Source organism: Lycium ferocissimum, chromosome 4 (assembly GCF_029784015.1).
Source record: "Lycium ferocissimum isolate CSIRO_LF1 chromosome 4, AGI_CSIRO_Lferr_CH_V1, whole genome shotgun sequence".
NCBI classification, from domain to species: Eukaryota; Viridiplantae; Streptophyta; class Magnoliopsida; order Solanales; family Solanaceae; genus Lycium; species Lycium ferocissimum.
Genome location: NC_081345.1, coordinates 24,025,178 through 24,053,165, shown reverse-complemented (window position 1 = coordinate 24,053,165; position 27,988 = coordinate 24,025,178). Strand labels below are relative to the sequence as shown.

At 37.8% G+C, this 27,988-nt stretch overlaps 2 protein-coding genes across 3 annotated transcripts; one reads left to right on the top strand and one right to left on the bottom strand.

The window, feature by feature from the left end:
- Positions 1 to 7: 7 nt before the first annotated feature.
- On the top strand, positions 8 to 24,342 carry LOC132051874 (kinesin-like protein KIN-7C, mitochondrial). Of its 2 annotated transcripts, XM_059443124.1 has the most exons (26): positions 8 to 303; positions 695 to 792; positions 1,245 to 1,334; positions 2,137 to 2,189; positions 4,031 to 4,096; positions 4,217 to 4,270; positions 6,250 to 6,309; positions 8,858 to 8,936; positions 11,399 to 11,466; positions 12,433 to 12,492; positions 12,688 to 12,792; positions 13,024 to 13,128; positions 13,297 to 13,404; positions 13,505 to 13,648; positions 14,230 to 14,400; positions 14,582 to 14,752; positions 17,912 to 18,148; positions 19,120 to 19,260; positions 19,365 to 19,490; positions 20,502 to 20,552; positions 20,655 to 20,702; positions 20,784 to 21,092; positions 21,172 to 21,903; positions 22,808 to 22,897; positions 23,150 to 23,210; positions 24,066 to 24,342. In XM_059443124.1, exons 1-25 carry the CDS (start codon positions 65 to 67, stop codon positions 23,168 to 23,170), a joined length of 3,426 nt encoding a protein of 1,141 aa, XP_059299107.1. In that variant the 5' UTR covers positions 8 to 64; the 3' UTR covers positions 23,171 to 23,210; positions 24,066 to 24,342. The 2 variants fall into 2 exon arrangements, with proteins under 2 accessions (XP_059299107.1, XP_059299108.1); XM_059443125.1 differs by lacking the exon at positions 23,150 to 23,210 and having other exon boundaries at positions 22,808 to 22,899.
- LOC132051876 (aspartic proteinase Asp1-like) lies at positions 24,219 to 27,988 on the bottom strand. The gene is made up of 9 exons (XM_059443128.1): positions 27,695 to 27,988; positions 26,442 to 26,559; positions 26,080 to 26,306; positions 25,610 to 25,843; positions 25,386 to 25,524; positions 25,116 to 25,310; positions 24,960 to 25,032; positions 24,602 to 24,686; positions 24,219 to 24,509 (listed from the first exon to the last, which is right to left on the bottom strand). The coding sequence occupies exons 1-9, from the start codon at positions 27,862 to 27,864 to the stop codon at positions 24,395 to 24,397; spliced, it is 1,356 nt and encodes a 451-aa protein (XP_059299111.1). The 5' UTR covers positions 27,865 to 27,988; the 3' UTR covers positions 24,219 to 24,394.

Sequence of the window (27,988 nt, the reverse complement as noted above, 5' to 3'; positions counted from 1 at the left end):
AGCTGGTATGATATAACAAAGGGCGGCAAAATTCGCCGGCCTGCACGTGACTCTCTCTTCCGAGATGTCTTCATCAAGGTCGTCTCTCCGATCATCAATCTCGCCATTCCGTTCACGCAAAACGCCGTCGTCTTCTTCTTCATCCTCCAAGCGTCCAACTACTCCTTCCTCAACTACTTCATCCAAGGTTCCGGCAAAATTATCTCTTTCTCCGGTAACTCCTACATTTGACGGTTCAGCGGAATCTTCTGGAAAGAGTAATAAGGAGAATGTTACTGTCACTGTTAGGTTTCGTCCCCTCAAGTGAGTCATTTCCACACACTTCTATATCCTGTTTGCCTAAACTTTTAAAATCAGCTTATTTTGAAAAATACTTTTTAAGAAAAAAGTGTTTTTCAAAAAGTAGCAATTTATGTTTGTCCAATTAATTCAAAAACATTTTTAGCAGCGTTTAGTGTCTGGTCAAGCGACTCTTAAGTGTATTTCTCAAATGTGCTTTTAAAAAAAATGTTTTTTTGGGGAAAAACTACTTTTGTTTTTAGCTTTTACTCCCTTGAAGCATTTATTTTCTCTCAAAAGCTTGTCCAAACAACTCACTTTTGGCCTCCACAAGCTTGGACAAATAGGATATTAAACCGGTCCGTTAGCTGAGTTGTTGCTGATGATGACCAGTGGATTTTTAAATCTTTTGCAGCGCTAGAGAGATTAGGAAAGGGGACGAGATAGCTTGGTATGCGGATGGTGATCATACGGTTCGCAATGAGAACAATTCCAAAATTGCTTATAGTTTTGGTTAGTGCTTAAGACTTGGTGGACTGTTAGCTATCATTTTCTATCTGTATGTATGGAAGTATATGTACTAGTTCATTTGTCGAAAAATACGACTGATGCTGCAGGAGGTACAACTCATTCAGGCAGGGCTGCTGTCTGACATTCCCCCATTTCTCTTTTTTCGCCAAAAACCTTTTTGTATTGGTCATATCTGCCTGTTTGAAAGGTTCAGTCTATGTTGCTATATGAGGAAAACTAACTTGCATAGGTACCAAGCTTAAAATTTGCTTCAGTGGGAATGTGATGTAAAGGAAATAAGAATTGGAGGAAGAGAAGGAAAAACAAGGGCGAAAACTTTTGATTCTATCATAGTATCATGTTTAAATATTAAAGGAACACAAAGGAGATGCAAGCATGGACATGTCATTTCTTTTATTTATTAAAAATATGGAAATGTCATTTCTTTCATACAGATAAAGTTTTTGGTCCTGCAACAACTACACGCCATGTTTATGATGTGGCAGCTCAGCATGTGGTGGGTGGTGCCATGGAAGGAATTAATGGTAATGATTCTTGCATATATGTTGAATTTAACTTGCAACGTTAGAACTGGAACAGAGCCATAATATACCTTTTCCTTTTAATTTTGGTACTTTAAATAGAAATTAAAGAGGATGATGGCTCCTTTTTTTTTTTTTTTTTTCTTCCTGGGGTTCCACCTGCTGATTTAACTTAGTGGCAATTTCTTTAACTGCAAACTGTAAATACAAGATCTGTTTACTTATTATAAGTTTTTATATCATACAGTAATATGTCAGTGCTGGAGAAAAACAACCAGTATATCCTGACTTTAGGGTTTCTCTACCAAAGCAATTTCCATCTTCCCTTCTTTTCCATAGATGTATCAATTCATCCCTTGGTACTCCTTTGTGCACTAATTTCTTTGGGAGGCAAACCATTCGGAAATAATATAGTTGTGCTTCATACTGCAACAAGTTAATTGAACAAGGCCTTTTACTTGTTTGCAAAATTCGTAAGATTTTCACATCCATCTCTTGTTAGAGGAACGTGGAACTAAAGTTACAACTCTTTAGGGAATTTTATGTTCTATATTTTGTTGCTTTAATGAGTAGGATAATTTAGTCATTATTGTTTTTTTCGAAAACAAAAATGGCTATATTGTATATGCATTGAAGTGACAGATTGAACATGTGAGTCATCAATTGACATGGTATTGGGGCTAACTAAGTGAGAACTGAGAATTATGTTTAGGCATTAGTATTGTACACTAAAGTACTCTACGGTATGGATATAGGAGACAGTTCTTGAGACTAAAGACACCGCTCATTCCTCCACATTTTACAGGAACTGTATTTGCTTATGGTGTAACTAGCAGTGGAAAGACTCATACAATGCATGTAAGTCATTTATTTAAGTTTTCGTTAATCCTTTTAATCCCGCCATGCTTTTTGGTGTCTTTTAATCCCGCCATGCTTTTTGGTGTATTTGCTTGAATAAGATTATAGATCCAACACTACAGGCATTTTGAAAATGATTATAGCTCCAACATTGTTGTCAATTTGCTGGCAGTGAAAAGTAAATCATTCAGCCCTCGAAGAACTTATGTACGCAAGTTGTAGAGGCCATATGTTGATATGAAGAACGTGAAAAAGGAGAAAGAAAAAAATACGGAATGTGCTTCTTGATTATTCCCTCAAGGAGTTGGATATTTAAACAGTGTTTACAGGAAATATGAAAAAGAAAAGCGTACAAATAGCTGTATAATTGAGCTTGTCAATAAGCCTCGAATATCGACTTGGGAGCTTCAAAGCTCCCCTTGTACCATAACTAGCTTAACATTTTGATAATTAGAGTATCCACTAGTTCGCATTCTTACATGCTGGTTTCTTTCAGTATAGCCAAAGTATACATCCTTCTTGAAATGAAAATATTTTTATATTTTGCCACCCTGATCTCTCGGAAGTCTTTCAGTTTACCCAAATCTTTAGTCTGTAATTAACGAACAAGATGTTGCTTGAGCTGAACAATGTCTTCATGATCATCACTTGCTATGACAAAGTCATCAACATGAACAACCAAGATTATGCGTCTGAAGTTGGAAAATGCTTATAAAACGCATAATTATCAGTTGGACCTCAAAGCATGCCAAATTTTAGACAACACTGCCAAACCATGCCCTTGGTATTTGCGTAAGACCATGGAGGATTGACGCAATCAACATACTAATTCAGACTCCTCCAGAGCAGCAAACCTAGTGGTTGCTTCATGTAGACTCTTCATGAAGTTTGCTTTTCCTAGCAATTCCTACTCCAGCTCTTCCCCACCACTTCAGGCTTTGAACTTAGGAAGCCGAAGCTAAATAATTTGAACTTCCCATTAAGAGTTCCGAAGTAATCGTGAGACTTGAATTTCTAAATCCCGCATTTTGAAACCAAACACATCAAACCCAAAAGATATGGTTGGATTGCAGAGAGTTCTAACTAAATATTAGGAAACAACCATAAAAAATAGCCAAAACATCTGGCCAAAGAGTATATTTCAGAGAATAAAATCAGATTTTGCCTGAAAAACTTCCGTGAAAACTGAACTGGTACACTGCAGACTCCAACCGAACCCCAGAGTGCAAGAAACAATCAGAGTCGTCGCCGGAAAATCAATGTAATCGCTTGAAATCGAAGTTGGTAAAAAGAAACGCTACCAAATAGCATCCGAAGAGTTTGGGGAAACTCAACTGGGGGAGGCATAACTCATGAAAAACTTCCAGCAGCGACCCCCCCCCAAAAAAAAAAAAAAAAAAAAAAGCTAGCAAGCAGCATCTAAAGAAGATAAACTACTCTTTTAATCTTGCCACCATGATTCAAAGAAATTATTTAGAAGGCCTAGATTTGCCTGTAATCATTATCGTTAGAGTAAACTATGAGAGCGATTCATTTGGTGAGAGGTGAGTGCTTAATTTATTATGAGTGGACACTTTGACTCTGTACAAAGCCATATCTAGAAGAAATATTAAAGACAAGTTTCGCTGGACAAGAGGTTTGTATTAATTTCATGCAGAATGCTTGTTTATATGAACACGGGAGTGATTTCCAATCAAGTGTTAATACGGAAACTTTAATTCTTGATTTTATCTGCTGGTTCTTAATTGTAAGAGTTATTGGTTAGCTCCACCGTCAAGTTAGACATAGATATATCCCTTTCCATCTGAAATATTCTGCTAAGTTTTCGTCATGTTTTATAGGGAGAGCAAAAGTCCCCTGGTATTATTCCACTAGCGGTGAAGGATGTCTTTGGCATTATACAGGAGGTACTGGCTACCCAGTTTTCACCGCTTAGCAAAAAATTGGTTCTGTCGTTTCATGAACTTCAATACTATTTCGAGAACATTTCATACTTTATAGCTAACTTTTAAATGTATTTGTATCAGACAGCTGGGCGGGAGTTTCTCCTTCGCGTCTCTTATCTTGAAATATACAATGAGGTAAGGCATGCTTTCACATTTTTCCTCAAGTCATTAATTTGATTTTAGTGTAGCTTACGTTCCAATTTTTTCGTTCTGATCAAAACAACATTTAACGTACTTATTACTCTCAGAGGGAGATAGAATTGAGGGAAGATGAAAAACAACTGCAGACCTTGAGGAGCTCTGTATAGTTTAATTCTATGTCTTGTGAATAGAGTTGCTCTAATACCAACTGGCTCATCTTTTTGTACTTCAAAGGCGTGAAATGTAGGTGTAATATTCTTAAGTATGAATGGCATATGCTGAAAAGCTGGCTTACTGTTAAATTTGTGCTCCGACTGTACCTGCTGGAGGTATATATCTCTACTTTGTATCCTACCCTCGTCCATCACCATATCCAACCTGAATGAGCTTAGGCATTTGGGTATCCACCAGTTTTGACTCAATTTGATGCCCCAATCTCAGGAAGTTCTTTTCTTACAATATGCTGGACACCCAAAAATGCTGAATGAGTTTAGGCATTATAAGATCTTTTTTACTTTGAATTAGTATATTGAAATGCTTAGGCGACCTCAAGCTTCAGTTCTAAAAAGAGCAGCTTTAAGAAATTGTCTCGTAGGTGAACAGCAATTTGGCCCCCAGGGAAATAGCGCGAAAAGAATAAAATACATGTATAGGGATGCCAATGCCTTTTCTATGGAATTTCTTTCCTTTTCAGCATGAGGAGTCAGATTGAACTCTACACTTGTGTGGGACCTTTGCTATAACAGCAGCTAATGGTATCTGCTGAGAAAGATGGTTGAGTAGGATGCTGTTGGCAGCCTGTATTTGCATAATAGTTTAGCGTTTAAGCAATGAGTTTCTGAGCTAGCTTAACTGATCATTTATTTGTGTGGAACACTTTACTTACCATATTTCAGAAAAAGGACCCCCACGACTTCGGTTTTATCCTCTTCCTTCTGATTTGAAAATTTGAAAATAGAACTGGTCTAAAAATGTTAAAACATAATCAACAAAGGTCGGCAAGCTTATTCAGTGTCATCTACTTGCATATCAATCATTAAAATATTGAACTAGTATGTCTTGCCATTTGAAAATGACCCGAGGTAGAAAACGCCACCAACATCCAAATGAATAAAATGTTCTCACTCATCTCAATTTTGTTAACATTAATAAAAATCCCAAGTTGCATTGAATTTGCTAGGTGTGTCTCCTTATATGGTCTTGGCAATCCTGATCTCATGAGCTAAGCTTTTAGGGCTAAGTTATGATCAATGTCCATTTTCATTACATGGTACCGGAGCTAGATTCATCCCAATTCTTGATTTACCCAATGTTGAGTTAAGTGTCTTACATTTGGGTGAAGGAATTCACTGTTGTCTCCTTATACGGTTTTGGACGATCCTCACATCATGAGCTAACTTTTGGGTACAAAAACTTTCATCGAGCCTAAAGGCTTGATGAGAAGCTTGCATACCGTTCTCTGAATCTTGCTGCTTCAATACACAAACACATACATTTATTGCGGTGTATGTGTTTGATTTGTTTTGTTTAAATTTCAGTCCTGACTTACTGCCTTTAGTAACTTCTCTAAACTTGTCAAGTTTACTAGTGTTACATTTAAGTGATCAGCGCGCTGGTTGAATAAGCCACTTAAATGTTTATGCTTGTCAAAATTGCAACAAGATTAGCTGGTTAATCCCAGCTATGAGCTGGAAAGAGAAGCAGCATTCGACTTGCTTTTAGCTCGTAATTCTGATAAGCTAATAACTTAATGCATCCAAATTTTATAAACTGCAGCAAAGGGGTATTAAGTGATCAAACATTAAGGTGATAAGCTGCTCAGATAGGCACTTGTTAAAGGGTTCCACGCTGCACTTTGAACCAATTAGCAAATTAACATTGAAATCTCAGGATATCGGTATATGATGCTGTATTCGTTTCTTATTTTAGGGTTCAATACCAATTCATTGAAATTGACCTTATGTTTATTTTAGGTCATCAATGATTTGCTCGATCCAACAGGGCAGAATCTAAGAGTACGAGAAGACGCTCAGGTTCGTGTGACTGAGTGCATGTTCATGGTTTTTTATACAAGTTTACTTCATATTGTTTTATCATGTAATAAGCTTTTTTAAATTCTTGTTTTATGTTGTCGTTAGTGGCTTTTTATTCTCTATTAATCAGTGTTATCAAAAGCGAAAAGCGCAATAAAGCTCTAAGGTCAGCTGGGGCTTTAAGCGCAAAGCGTAAATAAAGTGTGGGCTTTAATGAAAAAAGGCGCAATGGTGCAAAAATACAAATCTATGCAAGGTAAGGCTGCGTACAATAGATCCTTGTGGTCCGGCCCTTCCCCGAACCCCGGGCATAGCAGAAGCTTAGTGCACCGGGCTGCCCTTTTTATATGTGTTTAGTCCAAGACTAATAATAATAAGCATGAACAACAAATATGTGGACAAATGAATTGTAAAAACATTACGATAAGTGAAATTTGAATTATCTAGTGTCACCCCTTCAAGAGAGGCTCATTGGCCAGGAAAAGTATGTCTTAGAGCCTTGATGATGACATGAAGCGCACATAAAGCGAGGCGAAGCGCTCAACGCATTTTGAGCCTCGCTTCAGGGCATAAGCACGCCTTTGACAACTCTGCTATTCATATGCATTAGTTTCTTCTACTGTAATGAGCTACTTCCTGGAAGTTGCACGTCTATGTTTATGATCTGGTTAATGGTAACTTTACCAAACATTTGTAATGGATGTTTGTGCTGTTTGACACTAAGATTTTATTTGAATGTAGTCTAAATATTAAAGCTTTTTGACATGGTCATGGAGGAGGTGCTTATGCTAATCCTTCCGTTCCTTGCTATTAGGTCTGGTTCACATTATAGGCATGGTTGTAATTTCACGTGTCAAGTGTTCCACGTTTCCCCTTATATGATCATGGCAACCCCGACTCACAAGCTAGCTTATAGGGTTGAGTTGGACCTGAGGTCTTAAGGGGCAAACTTTGATGAGCCTGTTTTCAAACGTGCTTTCTCTATTCATATTCGATCACCATGGGGCTTGTTTCTCTCAATTCAGCCTATTAAGGTGCTATGCGCTTCTCTATCTTTCTCCTAATTTAGCCCATTGAACCATTAACATTACTTCAGGCTCACTTATTAGCTTGTTGAGCATCATATGTCTAGGCCCACTCTTGTTGAGCCTCCTCTCTTCTACATAACGAAAAAAATAAAAAAACAAAAGTATGTCAAAACAAATTCAAATCCACGTGTAAACCCTAGAACCGAGTTACATGTGCAACAAGATAGTTATAGTTAGAGAATGCTGCAATTTTCTCTTATCAGTTGTGTAAGCATTTCCAAATAAGTTTAAATGGTATTGAACTATTCTACCCATCAGCCAAAGTTTTGCGTTGGGTACGCAAATTCTTTTACATGGTATCAGAGTCAGACTCGTCCCTATTCTTGGTTTACCCAATGTTGAGCCTCCATGTTATGTTGTCCACGATCGAGATGTCCAGCTTTTGGGAGGAGAGGGTTTTAAGTGTGTTGCATTAGGGAATAGACTGTTGTCCTCTTACATAGTCTTGGCAATTTTCACCTTATTAGGTAGCTTTTCAGGTTTAGTTCGGGCTCAAGATTCATTTTTAACACTTTGTATGACAACTTTAATCATGTTTAAGCTCCCGAAAGCTTTGGTCAAGCTTTTTTTGAAGTTTCTTGGGGACTTACATATATGATGTGATCAGAAGCTGACAAATTTAATGACATTTCTGAAAAAAACAAGTGCAGCGAGTCAATGTGTAATTTAGGATTAAAAACCATGAAGGGATTGATAAAGCACATATACAGTATACTTTGTATGATTGGTTCTTATATCAGCCATAATCATCATGAAGTTATTGCCAATTCGGACTGTCTTTTACAGAGGAGGAACAAAAGAAATCATAGCATCTTATGTTTTAATTTGAACATTTGGGTCATTTAGCTGTCCACTTTTTGTCTCGGAATTGAATGTTTTGGGGTTGAGTTGGGCCCATGATCTATTTCTTTACATGGTATCAGAGTAGGACCCATCTCACCCGATGTTGGGCCCCCACATTAAATTTCCCACGCACTAGATGTCTAGCCTTGGGCGTGAGGTGGGGTTTTGAAGAATAAAAAAAGTACCGTGGTTAATAAGATGAGTGGTCTCCTTACATGGACTTGGGCAATCGCCGCAATCCTCACCTCATAAGCTAGCTTTTGGGGTTGAGTTAGGCCCATGATACATTTCTTTACTCTTTTATATAAGAGGCTTGTGAAGCATCTAAATGAACCTATGGTCCATGAGTTGCACGAGTACTGGAATTTAGTTATTTTGATCCAAAGTTGTCTTTGAAGTCACATTTATTCTCTTTTCTTTTGTTTCCATGTGGACTTCCTTTTCCATGATCCGGTTTCTATTCAGAAGGGCGATGGGGAGCTTTCTTTTATGAAGTCAGTTCATTAATTGCTAAGAAATTGGAGAGCAAATTTCCTTTTTACTGTTTGATGTGATTAGTTTTCTTGAAAGCTGCTTATTGTTCGAAGTTCTAACAATTTATTTGATGAAAATTGCAGGGGACCTATGTTGAAGGGATCAAGGAGGAAGTTGTTTTGTCTCCGGCTCATGCACTTTCCTTAATAGCATCTGGTGAAGGTTGTAAAAATTCGCTCTCGTCTCTTTATACTAAAGAAAACATTGCTATCATTACCTGCATGTTTCTTTTCTCATCGCAGTTAACAATTTGTGATACTTTTTGTTATAAGTAATCGTATTCTATTGATCAGGAGGTCATGGTTATATTGACAACCATAAAAAAATGTTTCATGAGGGAATACCTCAGGGACAGCCTAGGAGATGCATAGAAGTGTGGAAGAAATGTCTTCTAAAGTAGGAATGACTATTTCGAGATGGAGAAGAAGAAAAAACTCAAAAGTACAAAGGAGGGACTTACTAACCACGCTTTGATACCGCACAGAAAAATAAAAGAGATTTTGGAAATGTTTAGCTTGATTGATATCTCAAACCTTTGAGGGTTTAAACAGTGTTAAATTAGGAAAACATTGATAATACAGTTTCCCTAATTGATACAGAAGAATATGTAACTAACATAAGCCACAAATAGAGAGATCGATATCATAAATAGATTTTTACCAATCTTTACCATAATTACAGAGACTGATATCATATTTACACATTCTCTCTGATTGTTAACATGATTCTTGCAGATTCTTAGTAGAATCAAAGATAGAAGTAGGTCGGTGTATTGCTAAGAGCTGTTCGTCAGTGGAAGATGTCCTCTAGTAGATACACATTGCTTCTTCCATGAAGTTAACTTTTTCTCAAAATTCCCGAACTACATCCCAAACCATCTTGATTTGTGGTTTGTGCAAGTGGTATACCGAAATATAGTAGGAAAAGTTCCTATGAGCCCTAATGATCCCGCCATGATACTTTTGTTTCCACCACCTCCACTTTTTTGGGTTTCATCTTTCGAAAGACTGGAATTCCATTTTGTAAGATCTTTCGCCAATTATCACTTGTTTGTAAATAAATGGATCATGGGTCTAACTCAACCCCAAAAGCTAGCTCATGATGGGAGGATTGCCCAAGTCCATATAAGGAGACCACCCATTTCATTAACCACCGATGTGGTACTCTACCTATTTCATTAACCACCGATGTGGTACTTTTTTCATTCTTCAACACCCCACCTCACACCCAGGGCTGGACATCTGGTGCGTGTGCAATTTAATTTGGGGGCCCAAAATCGGGCGAGATGGGTCCTCCTCTAATACCATGTAAAGAAATGGATCATGGGCCCAACTCAACCCCAAAAGCTAGCTCATGAGGGGAGAATTACACAAGTCCATATGAGGAGACCACTCATCTCATTAATCACCGATGTGGTACTTTTTTCATTCTTCAACAAGCTAAAACGAAACCTGACTCCTGGCTTCCTTCTGCTATTTTCGGTTATTTCCGTCTGTCTATGTTTTATGGTTTTCACCTGACTTGTCCTTTAGCTTTTAAGCTGTTCAGATAATATCAACTTTTCTAGTTTAATCTACTCTAACCAATGTTGGAACCATCTCATGTATGGTACAAGTTTTTGGGCGATGTATCACAAAGCAGTTGGGGACATTTTTTTAAAACTGGTAACTATTGTGTGTGTGTGTGTCTATATATATATATATATATATATATAGATATATAAAAGTGGGCAACACAGTACATGGGTTGTACTGAAACCATATTTACAATTGTACTTCAGAAGCTAAACTGATCTACCTCATATTGAATCTAGCTCATCAATTATGGTAGCAGTATCATCTGAAAATATCTGTTTACACCAAAAACATAAAGCAAAAGACAATTCAGTTTGATCTTCTGCATACTATTCTCTATATTTTCAAAACATCTTGAATTCCTCTCCTTCCAGATTGTCCACCAGATGCAAGCAGGGACAATTCTCCATCTACTTTTGTTCTTTGCCATAGACCCTGCTTCCTCCCAACTCTGTAAAGCTTCTGTAATCTTTCCAGGCATGATCCAGGATGTGCCTTTAAGGTTAAAGAAAATTCTCCACAGCTGTTCAGTCACTTCGCAATGTAGGAATAGATGGTTAGATGTCTCTGCTTTATCTCCACACAAAAAACATTTGGGACACAATGTTATCTGTCTTTTCATTAAATTTTCCTCGGTGAGGACAGCTTCCTTTGCAAAGAGCCACACAAAACAAGCTACTTTGTGTGGGATATTAGTTCTCCAAATATGTTTCCAAGGCCAATTATCAATCTGCTGATTAGACCGATTCATCAACGTATATGCAGTTGGCGACATTTTTCATCTACACTTATCTTAAAATGTACTGATAGGTAATGAGCTCTCCCCAAAAGTTTGTGCCCATCACACAAGCCAGCTCCAATGAAAGCAAATCGCGGAGTCTGTTTCATTTGCTAATCAATTAGCTTGGTTTGTCTTCTTCAAGACATCTTAATCATTTATATGACCTTGATATTCTTGCTTTATCCCAAGTATAGATATGCCACCATTTCACTCGATTCCAAGGCAAACTTCTTAACATGTATCTTTGGCTTTGATGGCACACTGAACAGAGCACAGACATGTGGGATCCACCAACTTTAATTTACTGAGCAGTCGGAGCCATACAATATTCACTCTGGTAATAGCTATTTCATTTGTTCCATTGTAACTGTGTTCTTCTAGTGTATTCATTGCGTTCAGAAAATTGGCAAGGATGTCTTCCTATCTCTGTTCTAGCTGATAAGCAATTTATCTGTTGATAATGATTTGTTGTTGGATATTCAATAGCTAATGATTATTATCTCGCTGTTTGAACGCACTTTTGTGTAAGACTAGTGCAGTCTAGGTAAGTGATGGAAGCAAGGAAAAACATGTATATAATAGCGCAAAACTCAAAGTGAATAATTCTGGCACACATTTAAGGGAAGTACTATTAAGTTCGCACTTATATGCTCTGGTAATTTTAATATGTTTTGGAACTTGAAAATTGGGGGCGATGACAAAATAAGTAATTAATTCAATGTGTTGCTTTGACTTAAGATCAAGATGCATGCTGACTAAAGCTGCCAGAGTTGGATTGTCAGCCAGTAATTATGGAGGGTACTAAGATTTTCGAATGCTGTGTCTTTGTTTCATAAAGGAAATTTTATGAAATCATCTTCTGTGTGATTTTGAGAATAATGTTGATTATGTTGCCGACTACAATCAGAAGCTCAATAGGTTATATTTATTCCTTTTGTCCCATTTTATGTCACATAGTGATTTTCCTTAAGTCAAATTTGCACTATTAAATTGAATATTGGACATGGTTTGATATTTAAATTAGCATAAACAGATGAACATCGTTAGAGTTCCCTATGGTGGTAAAACATAAAAAACTCTCAAGAAAATTCTGGTCAAAGATAAAACTTGTTTGATTCTCAAACAGCAAATCATTGGTGAAGCCAATTTGCAAGTTCCACTATAAATTTAGACCTAGTACTGTTCAGTATCTCCAATATTTAGCTTTTATTGTTTGGCATTGATGGAAAAATCCTGAATTGCTGTTGCACATCTGCATGATTTTTGTATATATGGAGTTCTAACGAGTGGTTTTCTGTGCCAGACAATTGAAAGCAGTCCACGAGGAGGTAGTCAAGGGGAGGAAGTGGCACTATCACAACTGGTAGCTCGTGTTACTTTTGTCTAATCCTTTTTTAAAATTTACCAGTTTGCTATTTGATGTTATAGTCCTATAGTTCAGTAAAAATACAAATTTTCTACTAATGTTGTCATTATGGTGTTCCGGCATTATAATTTATCTTTTCGTTCTGTTTTCACTATGCTGATCATGCATGCTGTCCTCGAATCTTGTTTGTAGCATCTAATTGACTTGGCAGGCTCTGAAAGTTCCAAGACCGAGACAACTGGGTTAAGGAGGAGAGAAGGTTCATTCATAAACAAAAGCTTACTCACTCTTGGCACTGTAAGATATTTCTTTCACATTTTTACCCATTAGGTCTTACCTCGTCTAAGTTGATGTATCTTTCACTTTATCTTAGGTTAAAAATTTTCTTGAGCATCAACAGTCCCTCTCGTTTCCCCCAGATTGAATGCTGAATTCTTCTTCAGAATGCGCAAAATAATTTATTTAGCTGTTACCTATGGAGTATAATGCTGGAATTTGTATATTGACTTACAACAATGCACGATGCAGGTTATATCTAAGTTAACAGATGAAAAATCCACTCATATCCCATATCGAGATTCAAAGCTTACACGTCTGTTGCAATCATCACTCAGTGGACATGGTCGAGTTTCTGTAAGTTTTAGTAAATCAGCTCTCCAGCTGTTGGTCATCTATTTACAATGTTTTGAAATGTTCCCCTCTGAGTTTGAGTTGCATGGACCCTGCCCCTCGTTTACCCCAGCAAAGAAGGCAAAAAAAAAAAAAAAAAACGCTGATTCACTCTTTTGAATTTTTCTAAAGCTCATTTGCACAGTAACACCAGCCTCCAGCAACACAGAGGAGACGCACAACACCTTGAAATTTGCACATCGAAGCAAGCATGTGGAAATAAAAGCATCACAAAATAAGGTGAGATTATGAAGGAAATATAAGGAGCAAAATTCTGTTGCTATAACAGAACTGTCCAACCATTGTAAGTATACCCATTATGTGTTTTGAACTGTTTCAGATTATAGATGAGAAGTCTCTCATCAAAAAGTATCAGAGAGAAATATCCTGTTTGAAAGAAGAGCTTGATCTTCTAAAGCGCGGAATTATGGAAAATCAGAAAATGGGACCCAGTCAGGATGATCTGGTTAATCTGAAGCTCCAGGTACGTTACATCAATACTGTGAGAAATAAACACATCAGCTTGTTAATCTGAAGCTCCAGAGAACCCTTTTGTATAGAAATGGCGTCGGTAACTATTTTGTCCACCTGATCCACGTCTCTTTCAACAGAGGCTCCTGTGGACCTAGGACTCATGGAGCTCATCAATAATGTTTTTGCTTGCTTATTAGAAAAAGACCCGCTCTGATTCCTTTCTCTCCATAGGGTGTAAATATGCAGCAAGGGGGTGGTACACCTTTTTTGTATAAATTGTTAGGAAACTATATGAAATACAACAACATACCCAGTTTAGTCCCACAAGTGGAGTCTGGGGACGGTAGAGTGTTCGCAGACCTTACCCCTACCTTGAGAGGTAGAGAGGCTGTTTCCGATAGCCCCTCAGCTCAAGGAAAATATATGTAATTCCAAACATATATACAGAAAAAGATATGTAGAAAATAAAATGCAGCGATGACTTAAAGATATACACAGAAAATAAGAAGGCAGCTTCCCAGGATATTATGGCTTATTTTACATGCCCATTTAAATGGTTTATATTTTTCATTATTTCTGTATGTGATGCAGTTGGAAGCTGGGCAATCACGATTGGAAGAGGAGGAACAAGCGAAAGCAGCATTGATGGGAAGGATTCAAAGATTAACCAAACTAATCTTAGTTTCCACAAAAAGTACGATGCAACCTAATATCCATGAAAAGCCTGGCCACAGACGGAGACATTCTTTTGGAGAAGACGAGGTAGCAGCTGGCTTCTTATACATGATGCGCTGACTAGTAAATCTAACTGATAATACCTTGTCTTACACAAGTATTGAAGTCATATTGCCAGATATGGAGCGCTTTATTTTGTGAATGAATGTATTCATATGATCATAAAATTTTCTCATCTTGTTCATGTCTATCTTCATTGATCATGCAGCTGGCTTACTTACCGGATAGAAAACGAGAATACATGATTGACGAGGATGCTGCAAGCATTGATTCCGAAATATCAGCCGATGGAAGAGAGGGTGTCATGAACCTTGATGAATTGGTCAAAGATTTTAGAAGAAACAGAAAGAGAGGGATGCTTGGCTGGTTCAAGTTAAAAGTAAACTTCTAATATTTCTCCATACTCTTCATAGAGGTGTGTCTATTTCAGAAAACCAGTTCGGATTCATGCCGGGACGTTCAACTACAGAAGCCATCCATCTTATGAGAAGGATGGTGGAGCAGTATAGGGAGAGGAAGAGGGACTTACACATGGTGTTCATCGACCAGAAAAGGCTTATGACAAAGTTCAAACGGATCCTATGGAAATGCTTGGAGGCTAAAAGTGTACTGTGGCGTACATTAGGGTGATCAAGGACATGTATGAGGGAGCAAAACCGGGGTGAGGACGGTAGGAGGAGACTCGAGCACTTTCCGGTTGTGATGGGGTTGCGTCGAGGATCGGCTCTTAGTCCGTTTTATTTTCCTTGGTGATGGATGGATTGACACGGCAAATTCAAGGTGAGGTGCCATGGTGTATGCTTTTCGCGGACGACATAGTCACGATTGACGAGACTCGTAGCGGAGTTAACGATAATTTGGAGTGTTGGAGACATACTCTTGAGTCTAAAGGGTTTAAGGTGAGTAGGACCAAGACGAGTACTTGGAGTGTAAGTTCGGTGAGAGCGCCTCGGGAGAGGCCGACTTGGAAGTAAGGCTTGGTACCCGGAGCCGTCGAAGAAAAGTAGTTTCAAGTACCTTGGGTCTATTGTGCAAGGCGGCGGGGAGATTGACGATGATGTCACACGTCGTATTGGGCGGGGTGGATGAAATGGAGGTTTCTTGGGAGTGCTATGTGACAAGAAGGTGCCACAAAACTTAAGGGCAAGTTCTAAAAGTAGTGGTTAGGCCGACTATCTTGTATGGGGCGGAGTGTTGGCCGGTTAAGATCTCTCGCGTTCGAAAAGATGAAAGTTGCGAGATGAGAATGTTGAGATGGATGTGTGGCCACGCCGGGAGTGACGAGGATTAGGAATGAGGATATTCGGGATAAGGTGGGGGTGGCCTCGGTGGAAGACAAGATGCGAGAAGCGAGATTGAGATGGTTTGGGCATGTGAAGGAGAGACACGGATGCCCCGGTGCGGAGGTGTGAGAGGTTGGCCATGGATGGTTTCGGACGAGGTAGGGGTAGGCGAAGAAGTATTGGGGAGAGGTAATTAGACACGACATGGCGCGACTACATTTTTTACCGAGGACATGACCTTAGATAGGAGGGTTTGGAGGACCCAATTAAGGTAGAAGGCTAGTAGATAGTCTCGTTATCCGTTCTTATTAGTAGTCGCATTATTGCAATATAAATTTTTATGCTCCGATTTACATCGTTATTATACATTATTTCCTATGCTTTGATTATCCTGTGTTCTCTCGCTCCGATTTACGCTATTATCTGTTATTTCCTGTGTTGTGATTATCCTGTGTTATCTGTGATGCTTGCATTATTTCTTCCATATCGCTTTGAATCTCTTTTCCGAATCTCTTAACTTTATCTTACTTCTTTTTATGCTTTTATTGAGCGAGGGTCTTTCGGAAACAGCCGTCCTACCTTGGTAGGAGTAAGGTCTGCGTACACTCTACCCTCCCCAGACCCCACGATGTGGGATTTCACTGGGTTGTTGTTGTTGTTGTTGTACTCTTCATAGATGTATGGTATAAGACCTTGTCAGAATATGACAAGTCAGAAGTGCGCCATTAAGTTTCTAATGCTACTGCAACACTGAATCTCAGTCATTAAATTTTTAGCTGGTAAAATAGAAGATGAATGTTTCGTATTAGGAAATCAACGAAAGAAAGTTTAAGAATAAAAGAAATTGGCATATGTAAGGTTGGGTGCAAAAGATTCAACTCTTAAGAAATGTTAGCTAGATATCAGGTGAGTATGAGATTGATGCACAACAGATGGATACGTCTTTTCTGGTTGGCATACTTTTCAGATATAAGAAGATCCAACAATTCACTTCGGTGGGCTGGTAATCTGTTTCCCATACACAGACTTAAGATAGAAGAATAAATTTGTTATGGCATGAAATGGAACATTATTGTCAAAACTAAAAGGTAAAATGTGCAGTACTAGATGACAAAACAATAAAATAAAATAGAAAAGGTAAAAAGGGAATAATTTGGGGAAACAAGAAGAAGAAAGCTAAGATGAAGGGCAAAATGATACATTTATGTTGTGTCATACAAGAAAGATACATTGAACAAGCTAAATCTTTTGATAAGGTTTTACTAATGTTGGAGAAATCCCCGTACACAAGAAGTATACTACAAAATAGAGAATCCTAGACCAAAGTATGGTTCTCTACAAAGATCACCCTGTCATCTATACAGAACACAGACAAGAACCTCATGGTTGCACCAAAAAGAAACTATGGACATGAGGGCTTGAGGCTACTCCTAACATGTACAACATTGTCCTCAACCCCTTCAAAATCTCTCCTAGTCCTCTCCTTCCAGACTACCCATATAACAGCTAGTGGAGCTACATCCCATGCCTTGACTCTTCTCTTGCTTCCTCTGAAAGCCGAGCTATATATGTCTCCTTAACTATTCTCGGCATGATCTGTAGTACTCTAAAACCAACTCAAAATCTCCCACCACAGGCGCATAACTACTTGACAATGTAATAAGAGGTGATCCACATTTCTCCCAAATATCTACACATATAACACCAACTAACATGTAAGATTCTCCTCTTACAACAGTAAAAAAACATGTAAGATTCTCCTCATGTTCTCGGCAGTCAATATTGCTCCTTAGCAGCAAAAATGCGCAAAGAAGCATACTTTTCTGGGCCCTCTGGGTATCCAAATCGAAAGATGTGGAATATCCACTTCATTCCTTTCCAATAGTATATGGTAGTATGATTTGATTGAGAACTGTCCATCGTGCCCATCTCCCATCTCCACTCGTCATGCACAAGACCCACGAGTTGAACAAGCTAGATGAAAGATCAAAAGAGCAAAAGGAAAAACACAATAATAGCACAGTAATATTCATCTCCTAAGTATCAGAATTTTATCCTCTGTGTTTGTCCTTCAACTATGATCTGTGCAAACAATGATTCTTATTCAGAAGTTATTTTTTTAAAAATCAGCCAAAATTTATGTTGATTATTCAGGTACTCTGTTCTAAACTACTAATGATTACTGTCTTGATATGATATCAACGGAAGACATTTGACTCATAGAAAAACATACTAATGAATAGTTGATGGTGCAGAAGCCCGAAAATCTGATTGGATCATCACCAAATGCTGATTATGAAAGCTCTGCAAGTGGTTCCCATGCATCTTCATTGAAGTCATCACAAAGTAGAGTTACTTTCAGTGATATGAAAGAAGGGCGGAGAAGATCTGTTAGTAAGCGAGGGGATGATGCTCCAGCGGTGGATTCTGTTCCAGATAGAACCCAAGCAGGTGATTTGTTTAGTGCAGCTACTGGAGGTCGACTTCCACCAGTAAGTTTTCATTGTTGTTTTAATTTCTGGTCGGTTGAATTGAAGAATGAAGAGAGCAGATTGGAAATCTTTTTGTAGAAGTTAGTTTGTCTTGGGCATTTGATGTAATTAGATGACATGTCCCACCTTGTTTCTTCAATAATATGCTTGGCTTTAAATTCTTTGCCGAAGACTCGGTAAATTTCTACAATCACTATTGATATGACTCTACAAGTAGGGGAGAACTGAGAGGAATAAATGTAGTTGATCCAGTAAATTCATTCACTTGTTTTAATCTGCCAGTTCTTGCAGTTATCTGAAACAATCTGCTCTGCACCACCCCTTCAATTTGAGTTTTCCTCTTATTATTTAAAAGAATTTAATTCAATACAAATTATTTTTTATAAATTGTGAAGATGATTCTTGCCCGTTCTTATGCTACTTATCTTAACCTGTGATTTTCAGCACTTATTATGCTACGAAAAAAGGTATGTTCTCTGGTCCTCCTTAGCGTCTTCATAACTTTGAGGACATATCAGACATTTTTGCTGTTACACAAAGCATCAAACTCATTACTCATCTATATTTTGCTGTAAGAGTGTAAGAGTTAGATTAAATGGTTATGCATGCTTTTTCCATATGGTCAATCTTCAGTTGAAGCAGTTGGATTTAAAGCTGTTCTTCTAAATAGGAAGAGATGGAAGGCTTTGTTTAGAACTGCGTTTTGTTTTTCGTCAGAAGTAAATGATTTGATGAACTTATGACGGTGCATATAAGGTGAGATCAAAATTTCACTTTAGGTTGAAGATGCTTAGAAACGGAAATATACAATAGCTTCCAGGATTGACTGTCATGTTTTCGAAAATTATGCTTTTTTGCACTCTGTCAGGTTAATTTATGCTAAACCGTCAGCTTCTGCAATCTCATGGATAATGGTTTTACAGTCGTCCTTTGCTTATAACTCTGCTAGGATGCTCAATCTTCTTTTGCAGACTGGGACCACTATAACTGATCAAATGGATCTTCTACACGAGCAAGTGAAGATGCTAGCTGGTGAGGTTGCATTATGTGTTAGTTCTCTTAAACGAGTATCAGAGCAAGCAGTTAAGAATCCTGAGGACTTGCAACTTCAGGTTAGCCATTTATTAACATTGATCTTTATATTATCTGGAAAGATTATAATGGATACTGAATGTGTATATTAGTAATCATCCCTATAATTTTGTCTCATGATCAGGAGCAAATGCGAAACTTAAAGAATGAAATAAGAGAAAAAAAGCTTCAGATACGTGTTCTAGAGCAACGTATGGTTGGATCAGTGGAAATGATGCCACAAGGATCAACCAATATTGAGATACCTCAGGTAAATTTGAAAAAAACATGATATGCATAAATACTTATAATCTATCTGGAAAACTTAGGAGTTTCATCGGAGCATACATACTTCTAGTGAACCTCTACAGATGCTACCTAATCCAGAATGGCCTAAATTGATAAAGTCCAGAATCCTCGAGCATTGTTGTGATGGATGTATGACCAATGCGATTCACTTGGAATTGGGCCAAGTCCAGTAAAACCTTATTCTTTCACTTTCTTGCACTTGTTGGTTTGGTTCGTAATGGGGCAGGTTCCACTGGTCTCCCAATTTGAGAGAGAAATTAGCCCTTTTTGAAGGTTTGTTTGATCTTCTTGGGCTCATTTCTTGTCATCTTTCACTTCCATCTTCGGCAAATACTCTTCTTATAAATATTCTTAAAGAATCTTGCAGTTTCTAAAATGACCATAATTTCTCAGAGATAAAATCCATAATGATCTCTAGTATAACTCCTTGGATAGAAAGAATCTGAGCATCCAACTGAAAATCTTAAGGCAATGGATGGAGTAGTTTAGGACCATTTAAACCCCTTCGGAAACCCTTTCGCGACCGATTAGGAACAGATGTTGCATTCTGGAACACACTCCTGCACGTGTAATCCCGTTGTAGGGTTTCTACATGGATTTGATTTTTTCTTAAAGTAGTGAGAAGAGGCTCAACAGGAGCGGGCCTGAAACAAAGATAAAAAGCGGTTGTTCAAGCGGGCTTACCAGTATTTAGCTTTGATATCATGTAAAGAATTTGAGCATCCAACCCGAAATCTTAAGGCAATGGGTGGAGTAGCTCAGGACCAGTAAACCCCTTTGGAAATCCTAACACTATTCACTGAAAGGTGTCCAACTCCTAGGGCAAGCAGGAGAGTTAGAGGGATGGAATAACAAAAGGTTATGTTAGTGCTATCCATTGCTGGACGCATCCCAAGTCCATGTCTAGTTTCTTACCATGAGAAATTTCTTATCACATAATGGCATTTGAATTGTGATCCTCACTTAATTGCAGGTGTTGTCCAAGTTAGCTACTCAACTAAATGAAAAGACTTTCGAACTGGAGGTATGGTCAGCTCTTTGAGCTGTATTAAACTCGATCATTGGATATTAATAACCTAGTTAAATGCTGCTGGACTAACTCAACTTAGTTTGTCGCCATGATTAGATTAAATCTGCAGACAACAGGGTACTGCAAGAGCAACTAAAATTGAAGGTAGATTTGTAGTCTTTCTATGGTCTGCTATTCAGATGTTACATTCTTCTGAACTCTAATGAAAATCGTTGGTCCCTGAAGATGATGGAGAATTCTGAGATGCAAGAAACTATCCTTCTGCTGAGGCAACAACTTGATTCCTTGTTATCAGAAAAAAGTTTTACATGCCAGCAGCAGGATGCAGACTATGACGCTGCCACACTTGCAGTGTATTCGGAGGGACCTATAGAAGCTAAATTTGAAAGGGGGGCTGGGGTTAAGTCATATGAAGACAGAACTACGAATGAAAATACACAAACTAGTGATATGAGATCAAACAAAAGATTTGTGCATGAAGTCCCCAATGACTGTAGTGTTGATGCATTTTTGAATTCTCAGCTTCTTTCACAGGTAAGCTTTCCTTCAATTCATATGCTCTTGATTTAAATTTTGTAAATATAATATTATATTATGTTTTTCCTCCTCTTAGGCTGCTGAGATAGAGTCCCTGAGACAAGAGAAGGAGCAAATTATCGAGGAGAAGGAAGCAGTAGAAATTCACCATCAAAAGCTAGCTGAGGAAGCTTCTTATGCAAAAGAGCTGGCGGCAGAAGCAGCAGTTGAACTCAGGAACATAGCTGAAGAGGTAACAAAGCTCTCCTACCTAAATGCCAAACTTGCTGCTGAAAAAGATGCGCCTTGCAAAAATAGCTGCTGTCAGAGATCTGTTTCATTTGCTATGAAGCAAAATGGTGATGGTGGAGGTCGACCTAATGCACATGTCAGGAAGACAGAAGATCATTTATCAGTGGATGAGTTGGAGCAAGAACTGAATGCACGACACCAAAGAGAAGCTTCTTTGGTTGCTGCATTGTATGAGAGAGATAAAATAGAAAGTGAACTGCGTAAACAACTTGATGAAACGAAGAGGCGAGAAGAAGATATGGAGAATGAGCTCGCCAATATGTGGGTGCTTGTTGCGAAGATGAGGAAATCTGGTCCTGTTCCCCAGACTGTCTCATTTGAGGGGTCTGATGTGTCTAATATCCTGGAAGCAAAATCAAGAAATGACATTTCCTTGTCCAACAGTCATTTGGAGAAAAAAACTAGTGAGACATTTGAAAACATTCCTGCTGCGGATACATCGGAAGAATTGAAGGCTCGTTACCATAAGGAAAGGAAAAGGTGCAAGGAACTAGACGATTTAGTTTCAAGATTAAAGGTATGTTTTTCCCATTTCCACGCCTTATTTAAGTTGGTGTCTTTGATTAATATGCATTTTTCCAGTCTAATGAATTCAAAAAAAGAAGAATCACTTAGCAAATTTTTGCAAGAGCCAAACGAGAGAGAGAGAAAGAGAGAGAAAAGGGTGAATTTTTCACAATGAATCAAAGATTGAAGAGATTCATCCACAAGTTACACACTTTCACAACTGATTCTAACTGAATTCAGGAATACAACTAACCAACTCTGTGAACATTGTAGCCAACTAATTCTGTGAACTATAGGGTCTTTCATCACATGACCATTATTTGGCTTTCTTTTGCTTCTTTATTGTTTGTTTCTTCTACTCTTTCTTGATGTCAATAATTTTCTTTTTTCCTTTTCTCGTCTGTCCCGTGCTTCATTTACTAATCTTTGCTCTTGATTTATAGGCTGGTGTTTTGAAGAAGGGAAAAAAAAAAAAACTGACCCTTGCCATTGAAGCTAATTAAGTAAATAATTAAAGCAATTAAATGCATTAACTTAATTCTTTATATGGCTGATTGATTGAAAAGTAATCATCACTTTTTCAATTGAGGTTATCTTTTTGTGGGCATGTTGCAATTACATTTTAATGGTGTTTGATTCGTGTTATTAAGCTTAATATTGTCATAATTGTTTATTGGATGCCAAAACTAATGATTTGAATAGCAACTTTCTTGTTATACGTACCAACTTTTTATTTGTTACATAACTTTTGTTTTCTATAAATTGTGTGTTTTACTTTGAAGAACTCTATGAGCCTTGCTTCTTCTTAAAGACTCAGGAGTCTTGTCGTTGCGTATTGCGCTCCGCTTAAGACAATGTCATCAATATGGCATTTTAATGATTACAAGATAAATCACGTTTTTACTGGATTTTAGGGTGATGATTTGGGTGGCTTGGATATTAATGCACTCGAAGAGCTGCAAAGCCTTCATGTTGAGGCCATTACTAAGATTTGTCGTGCAAAGGTTAGAGCGCTCCCTGTTCTAAATTTATTAATTGAATGAACATGAAATGTTCTTTTTCCACTTTATTTGTTGTTCTGTTAAGAATCTTTAGATCATTATCGCTGCGTGTGTTACTCATGCTGTCTTGCAACAATTGTCATCTGAACTTGCATCTACTGGAAGGGATAAATTTTTTTTTAAAGAATATTTTTTTAATACGATCTTTTTTGCTCTTGGGACTCACATTTACATTTTTCTCTTCTGAATATGCAGTGCTTAATTGATGTTTTATAGCATTTCACTTGGAGTTCCTCGACTCACTGACATCTAAGGTGAGTTTGCCACAACTCAAAGCAAAGGATTCTCCAACCACCTGATGATGTTTACTCTGGAGATAGCTATGTTATTTGGTCCCTAGAATTAATTGAGTAAATGCATAGGTAAGATAATAACATGATTTAAAACCCTTCCATTCATGAAGTGAATTGCATTCTATTTAATGAAAGTTTGATTTCTTTGTCGATTTTCCCTGTTAACATAACCCTTGCTTGTGCTCAGCTAAGTTTGGTCTCCAGCTTCTATTTCCAGTCTGCCGAATATGGTAGGCTCTCCCTTTGTCTGGAAAAGATTAACTTCAGCTTCTATTACCAGTCTACCTGATATAGTAGACCCTCTTAGTCTAGAAAAGCTTCATTCCCGGGCTGTTCAGAAATGCATTCCTCCCTTATATGTGAATCTCTTCATTTACAATTGTGTCCTATTTCCTTGGTTAATTTGTTTGACGCATCCGGTTTGTCAAGTCATTTGACTAGAAAACTCTACTAAAATGGACTTAGATTAATTCATATTTTTTTAAAAGTAATACACAGATATCCAGAAACCTGATGAACTGTACATTAAGTTGCACTTTCTTTATATCAAAATGACAAAAGAATACATATTAAAATGTAAATGAAAATTTACTTACTTTGGATCTCAGCCAAAAATGTCGAAACAACACTAGTATTTTTAATTTTCCAGATGAATTCTGTGTTTCAGCATCAGCACTAACTAATACCTCCTTTCATTGTTAAATAAATTTCTGCATTGCCGTTTTGAGTTTACAATTTTATCTTACTATATCTGAATGTTAGCCGCAAGAAATTGTTTTCAATCTATCTAATATGTAGGTTCCATTTCTCACAGGTAAATTACGCCAATTTCACTAAATTGCAGATGTAAAGTCAACTGGTCAACTCATCGTTTACCGCCAAAATTTCATATAACCAACAGACACAGTGGGGGTCCAAAGTGTATATAGCTAACTGAAAGATTCAAAGCCAGTAGAGGATATTAGTGGACATGTACTATAATATGTATTGGGATAAACCCGATATCTTTGGTGTAGCCGTGTAGGTCATAGGGAACATTTCAGTGTAAGACATTTGTACTCCCAGTGACTGATCAATTATGTAATTGTTACTCTACACATTTGCACAAAATGGCATGAAAGCCGCCATAGCTTCTCATTTTGTCGCCTTACTTCCTGGCTTTCCGCTTCAAAGAATCAGACCTTGCTGGGCATGTCCCTCCGTATATGCCCAAGTTCGTAGGGTATGTATCATAATAGTCTTCACCATAATCACGACCGATGCTGTTCATGAAATGAAAAAGTTTTTGGTTAGCAATACACTAGCCCCAGTAGTGAAAAGCAAGAAAATGTATAATAGAGTTTATGGTGTTTACGGGAGCTTGTTGCAGTTTGCTGGAAGCCATCCAATGCGTTTTTTCTCGTTATCATATATCACCATTTTGTCTAGTAAAGAAACATCTGTGTATGAAAAGAAAGAACAGAATTAGAAAAGATCAAATGGACAAAGAACTTGGACGACAGTATCTCTTTTCAAAAACTAGTTTTCCCCTTGAGTACTTATGCAGAATAAGAACTGCATTTTCTCTTAATTTTGTTGATGCTTCTCCATCATTATTGTTAAACATTATGACAAAGAAATCCTGCAATATGCCAGATCCTTTAAACAGGACACTATTCTGGGATACACAGACTGATTTCACAAATGTAAGATTTTAAGCAGTAATCTCGTACCTCCAATCACATTATAATTTCCTAATCCAACTTCTGTACCATTCAATATGCCCAAGCATACATTACCATGCTCCTGAGAGAATAAGGGCAAAAATCAGTTGACGATATCGTCCAGCCATAATTTAATGCCTAGGGAGCAGTTCAAAAATTGCTTACAGTAAGAATAAGATAGGCCTCGGGCAGAAGCTGGAGCTCAACATTCTTGGCTTTCATGAAACTCAGTGTTACTGGCTTGAAGTAGATAGCAGCGTCATTAACAGATTTGAAGGATTTGGAGCCACTCCAGCAGACAGGAAGGCTTTTGTCGTCCGCTGCATCAGTCAGCTGCTTTGCATTTATGTTTTTCTTTATCTGATGAAAGATTATTGTCAGCGCACAGAAAGAAAGCCAAGCATTTAGGACTATAATAACACTTGCCCATCTTACCGAAGACACCAAAATATCATAAGCTTCAGAACTAAAGTAACTGAAGGTACTTCCACTGTCAAAAATAATTGGAAGATCCTTAACTCCTGTGGCCTGCCCGTCAAACAAGAGCTCCGCTGATCCCAAAGAGTAGTGCTTTCTGAAATCATAGAAATACATCAACATCTTGTTCAGAATGTTCCAAACGTCCAAATACAAACCGCATAACATAGCAGGGGACATACTCCGAAGATGTTTGCTCTATTGGTCTCCAAGCAATTCCAGAAGAGGGTAGAACATCATCACCGAAGAAAAGAAACCCTCCACCTTGCCCACTTAAACAGTGACCCACTACATTTCTGATAAGACCCAAGCCACTCAATTGTGATACAATACTTGATTCTCCATCCCCAAGACCAAGAATTCCATCCGTAAAAGGTGCATGAGTAGAAGCTGGCACTTCTTGACTGTAACCGCAACTGCAGAATATGACTCAATTCAGTTTTATTTTTGGCAGGTCAAATTTTTTACTGATAAACAACAACTTGATATCAATTGAAACACCGAATTGGTGTCAAAGGGTACGTAAGACAACTCATTCAAAGCTCATAAATCAAAAGCATCGCATATTTAAAAATGAATACAAGTGGAAGATACAGAAAGGTCACTCGAGTTGTTATTAAGGTCAGCTACAGGTACTCTAAATGTTTCTCACCCAAATACTAGATGTGGAACAACAATGCTACCATTGGTGAATCTTAGTGGAAATGTGTCTTTGACCAGCACGCCCAAGGATGAACCACGATCTGCATACGCAACCTCATAATCGCATTGCTCCTTAGGGTCATGACAAGGATGGTTCTTGGGCCAGTGAAGGGCCGTGCATACAGGATCCTTACATGTCACAAGATTTTTATGTGGTTTGTAAAGACTGTGAGGGGCCTGCAAAGGTGCATATGCATGCAGATGTTAAGACAAACATAGACTAATGCAAATATCAGATGAATTGATGATCTTTCAGGGTGACATTTACTTCAAAGATTTAAGTTACAGAACAAGGAAAAGGAAGTAATTTACCGGGGTGCATTTTGCACAAGGTGCATCACACTGTAACCAAGTTAGGTCACTACCAGTGTCTATATCGAGGAAGTAAGGTTTGGGGGGTTGGCCAACCTCAAGTGTCACCTGATAATACCTGCACGTAAAGACACCACCCGGATTTACAAGAAAGAACATGGATACAAAAAGTATGAGTGTTTCAAAGTTTCAGACAGAGAAAAAAAATGAATGTCAGATCTTGATACGTACAGATATTCCTTTTTCTCTAGTTTCTCGGGTTTTTAATAACAGTGGTGTCTGGTTAACTACCTCTCACCTTCACTAGTACTGCATAACTTTGTCTACCAACACTTGAAATGTAGTTTTTTCCCCTCTATTGAGATTTGAACCTTGTGTCCTATAGTCTATTGGTTCTTACACATGGGCGGAGCCACCTTAGGCAAAGGGTGGTCCAGTACACCCTTTGCCGAAAAATAACGCAGTGTACATAGGTTAAATGTTAGCTATTATGAGTATATATTTAATTTTGCACACCCTTAACACAAGTGAGAAGAAAATTTGCACGCCCTTCGCCAAATTCCTAGCTCCGCCACAGTTCTTATAGATGATTGTGTCTTGATTAATTAAGAATTCCCTTCCCCTACTTGCAAGACCCCTATAAAATTACATGTTGATATAAGTGTGAAGAAAAATTTGAATACTAGGTCCTATAAACACAGCAAAATGCCATCACTTACCACTCTTTTGGAAGCTTCAAATCAGTCACAAGCTTCAAATCAGTCACAGCTTTCCCTTCTCCTCTAGTACTTCCATTTTATTTCTTTCTATATAGCTAAGATAATCTGTTTGCGTGATATCAATTCCCGGACGCACACCCCCACCCCAAATTTCTACCTAATCAGCAAACTATATAAGAATGTAAATAGACCCTTCCCTTTAACAAGCACAATTTGATACCTTATCACTAAACCGGTATTAATTTCTACACAAACAGAGAAGAGAAAGCGTACATGCAATTAGCAGAAAGATGATGCAACAGAGAACCCTTCAAGAATTTATGAACTTCAATCAAGAAAAAAAAAAAAAGGCTCACCGACAATCAAGAAGCTCATATTAATGAAAACACAGATACATTAGAAGAAAAATATGATACAACAAATCCCTTCAAGAATTGGTGAACTTCAATCAAGAAAAAAAAAAAAAAACCTCATTGATCAACCAAATTACCATGAAATGACATTACAAAGAAATAAGTGAATAGTAGTAAGTACCCTTTAGGATAAACGTTTCCAGAGAGAGGGAAAACAAGAGAGGAACCATATTTTAACTGCTGCTTTTTCCATAATATCGGAACACTAAATGCACTGAAGCAGCCTTGAAATAAAGTGGATAGTACAAACACCAGCAGCATAAAAAATGGTAGTGAAAATGGCACTTTCATGGTGATGATTTTGGAGAGACCACAAAATTCTATAGCAAAATCAAGAACTTTCTTGATCTCAAAAAGCTTGTGATCATAAGCAAAAAGTTCAATTTATGCTAAAGGATAATAATAAAGAGAACAC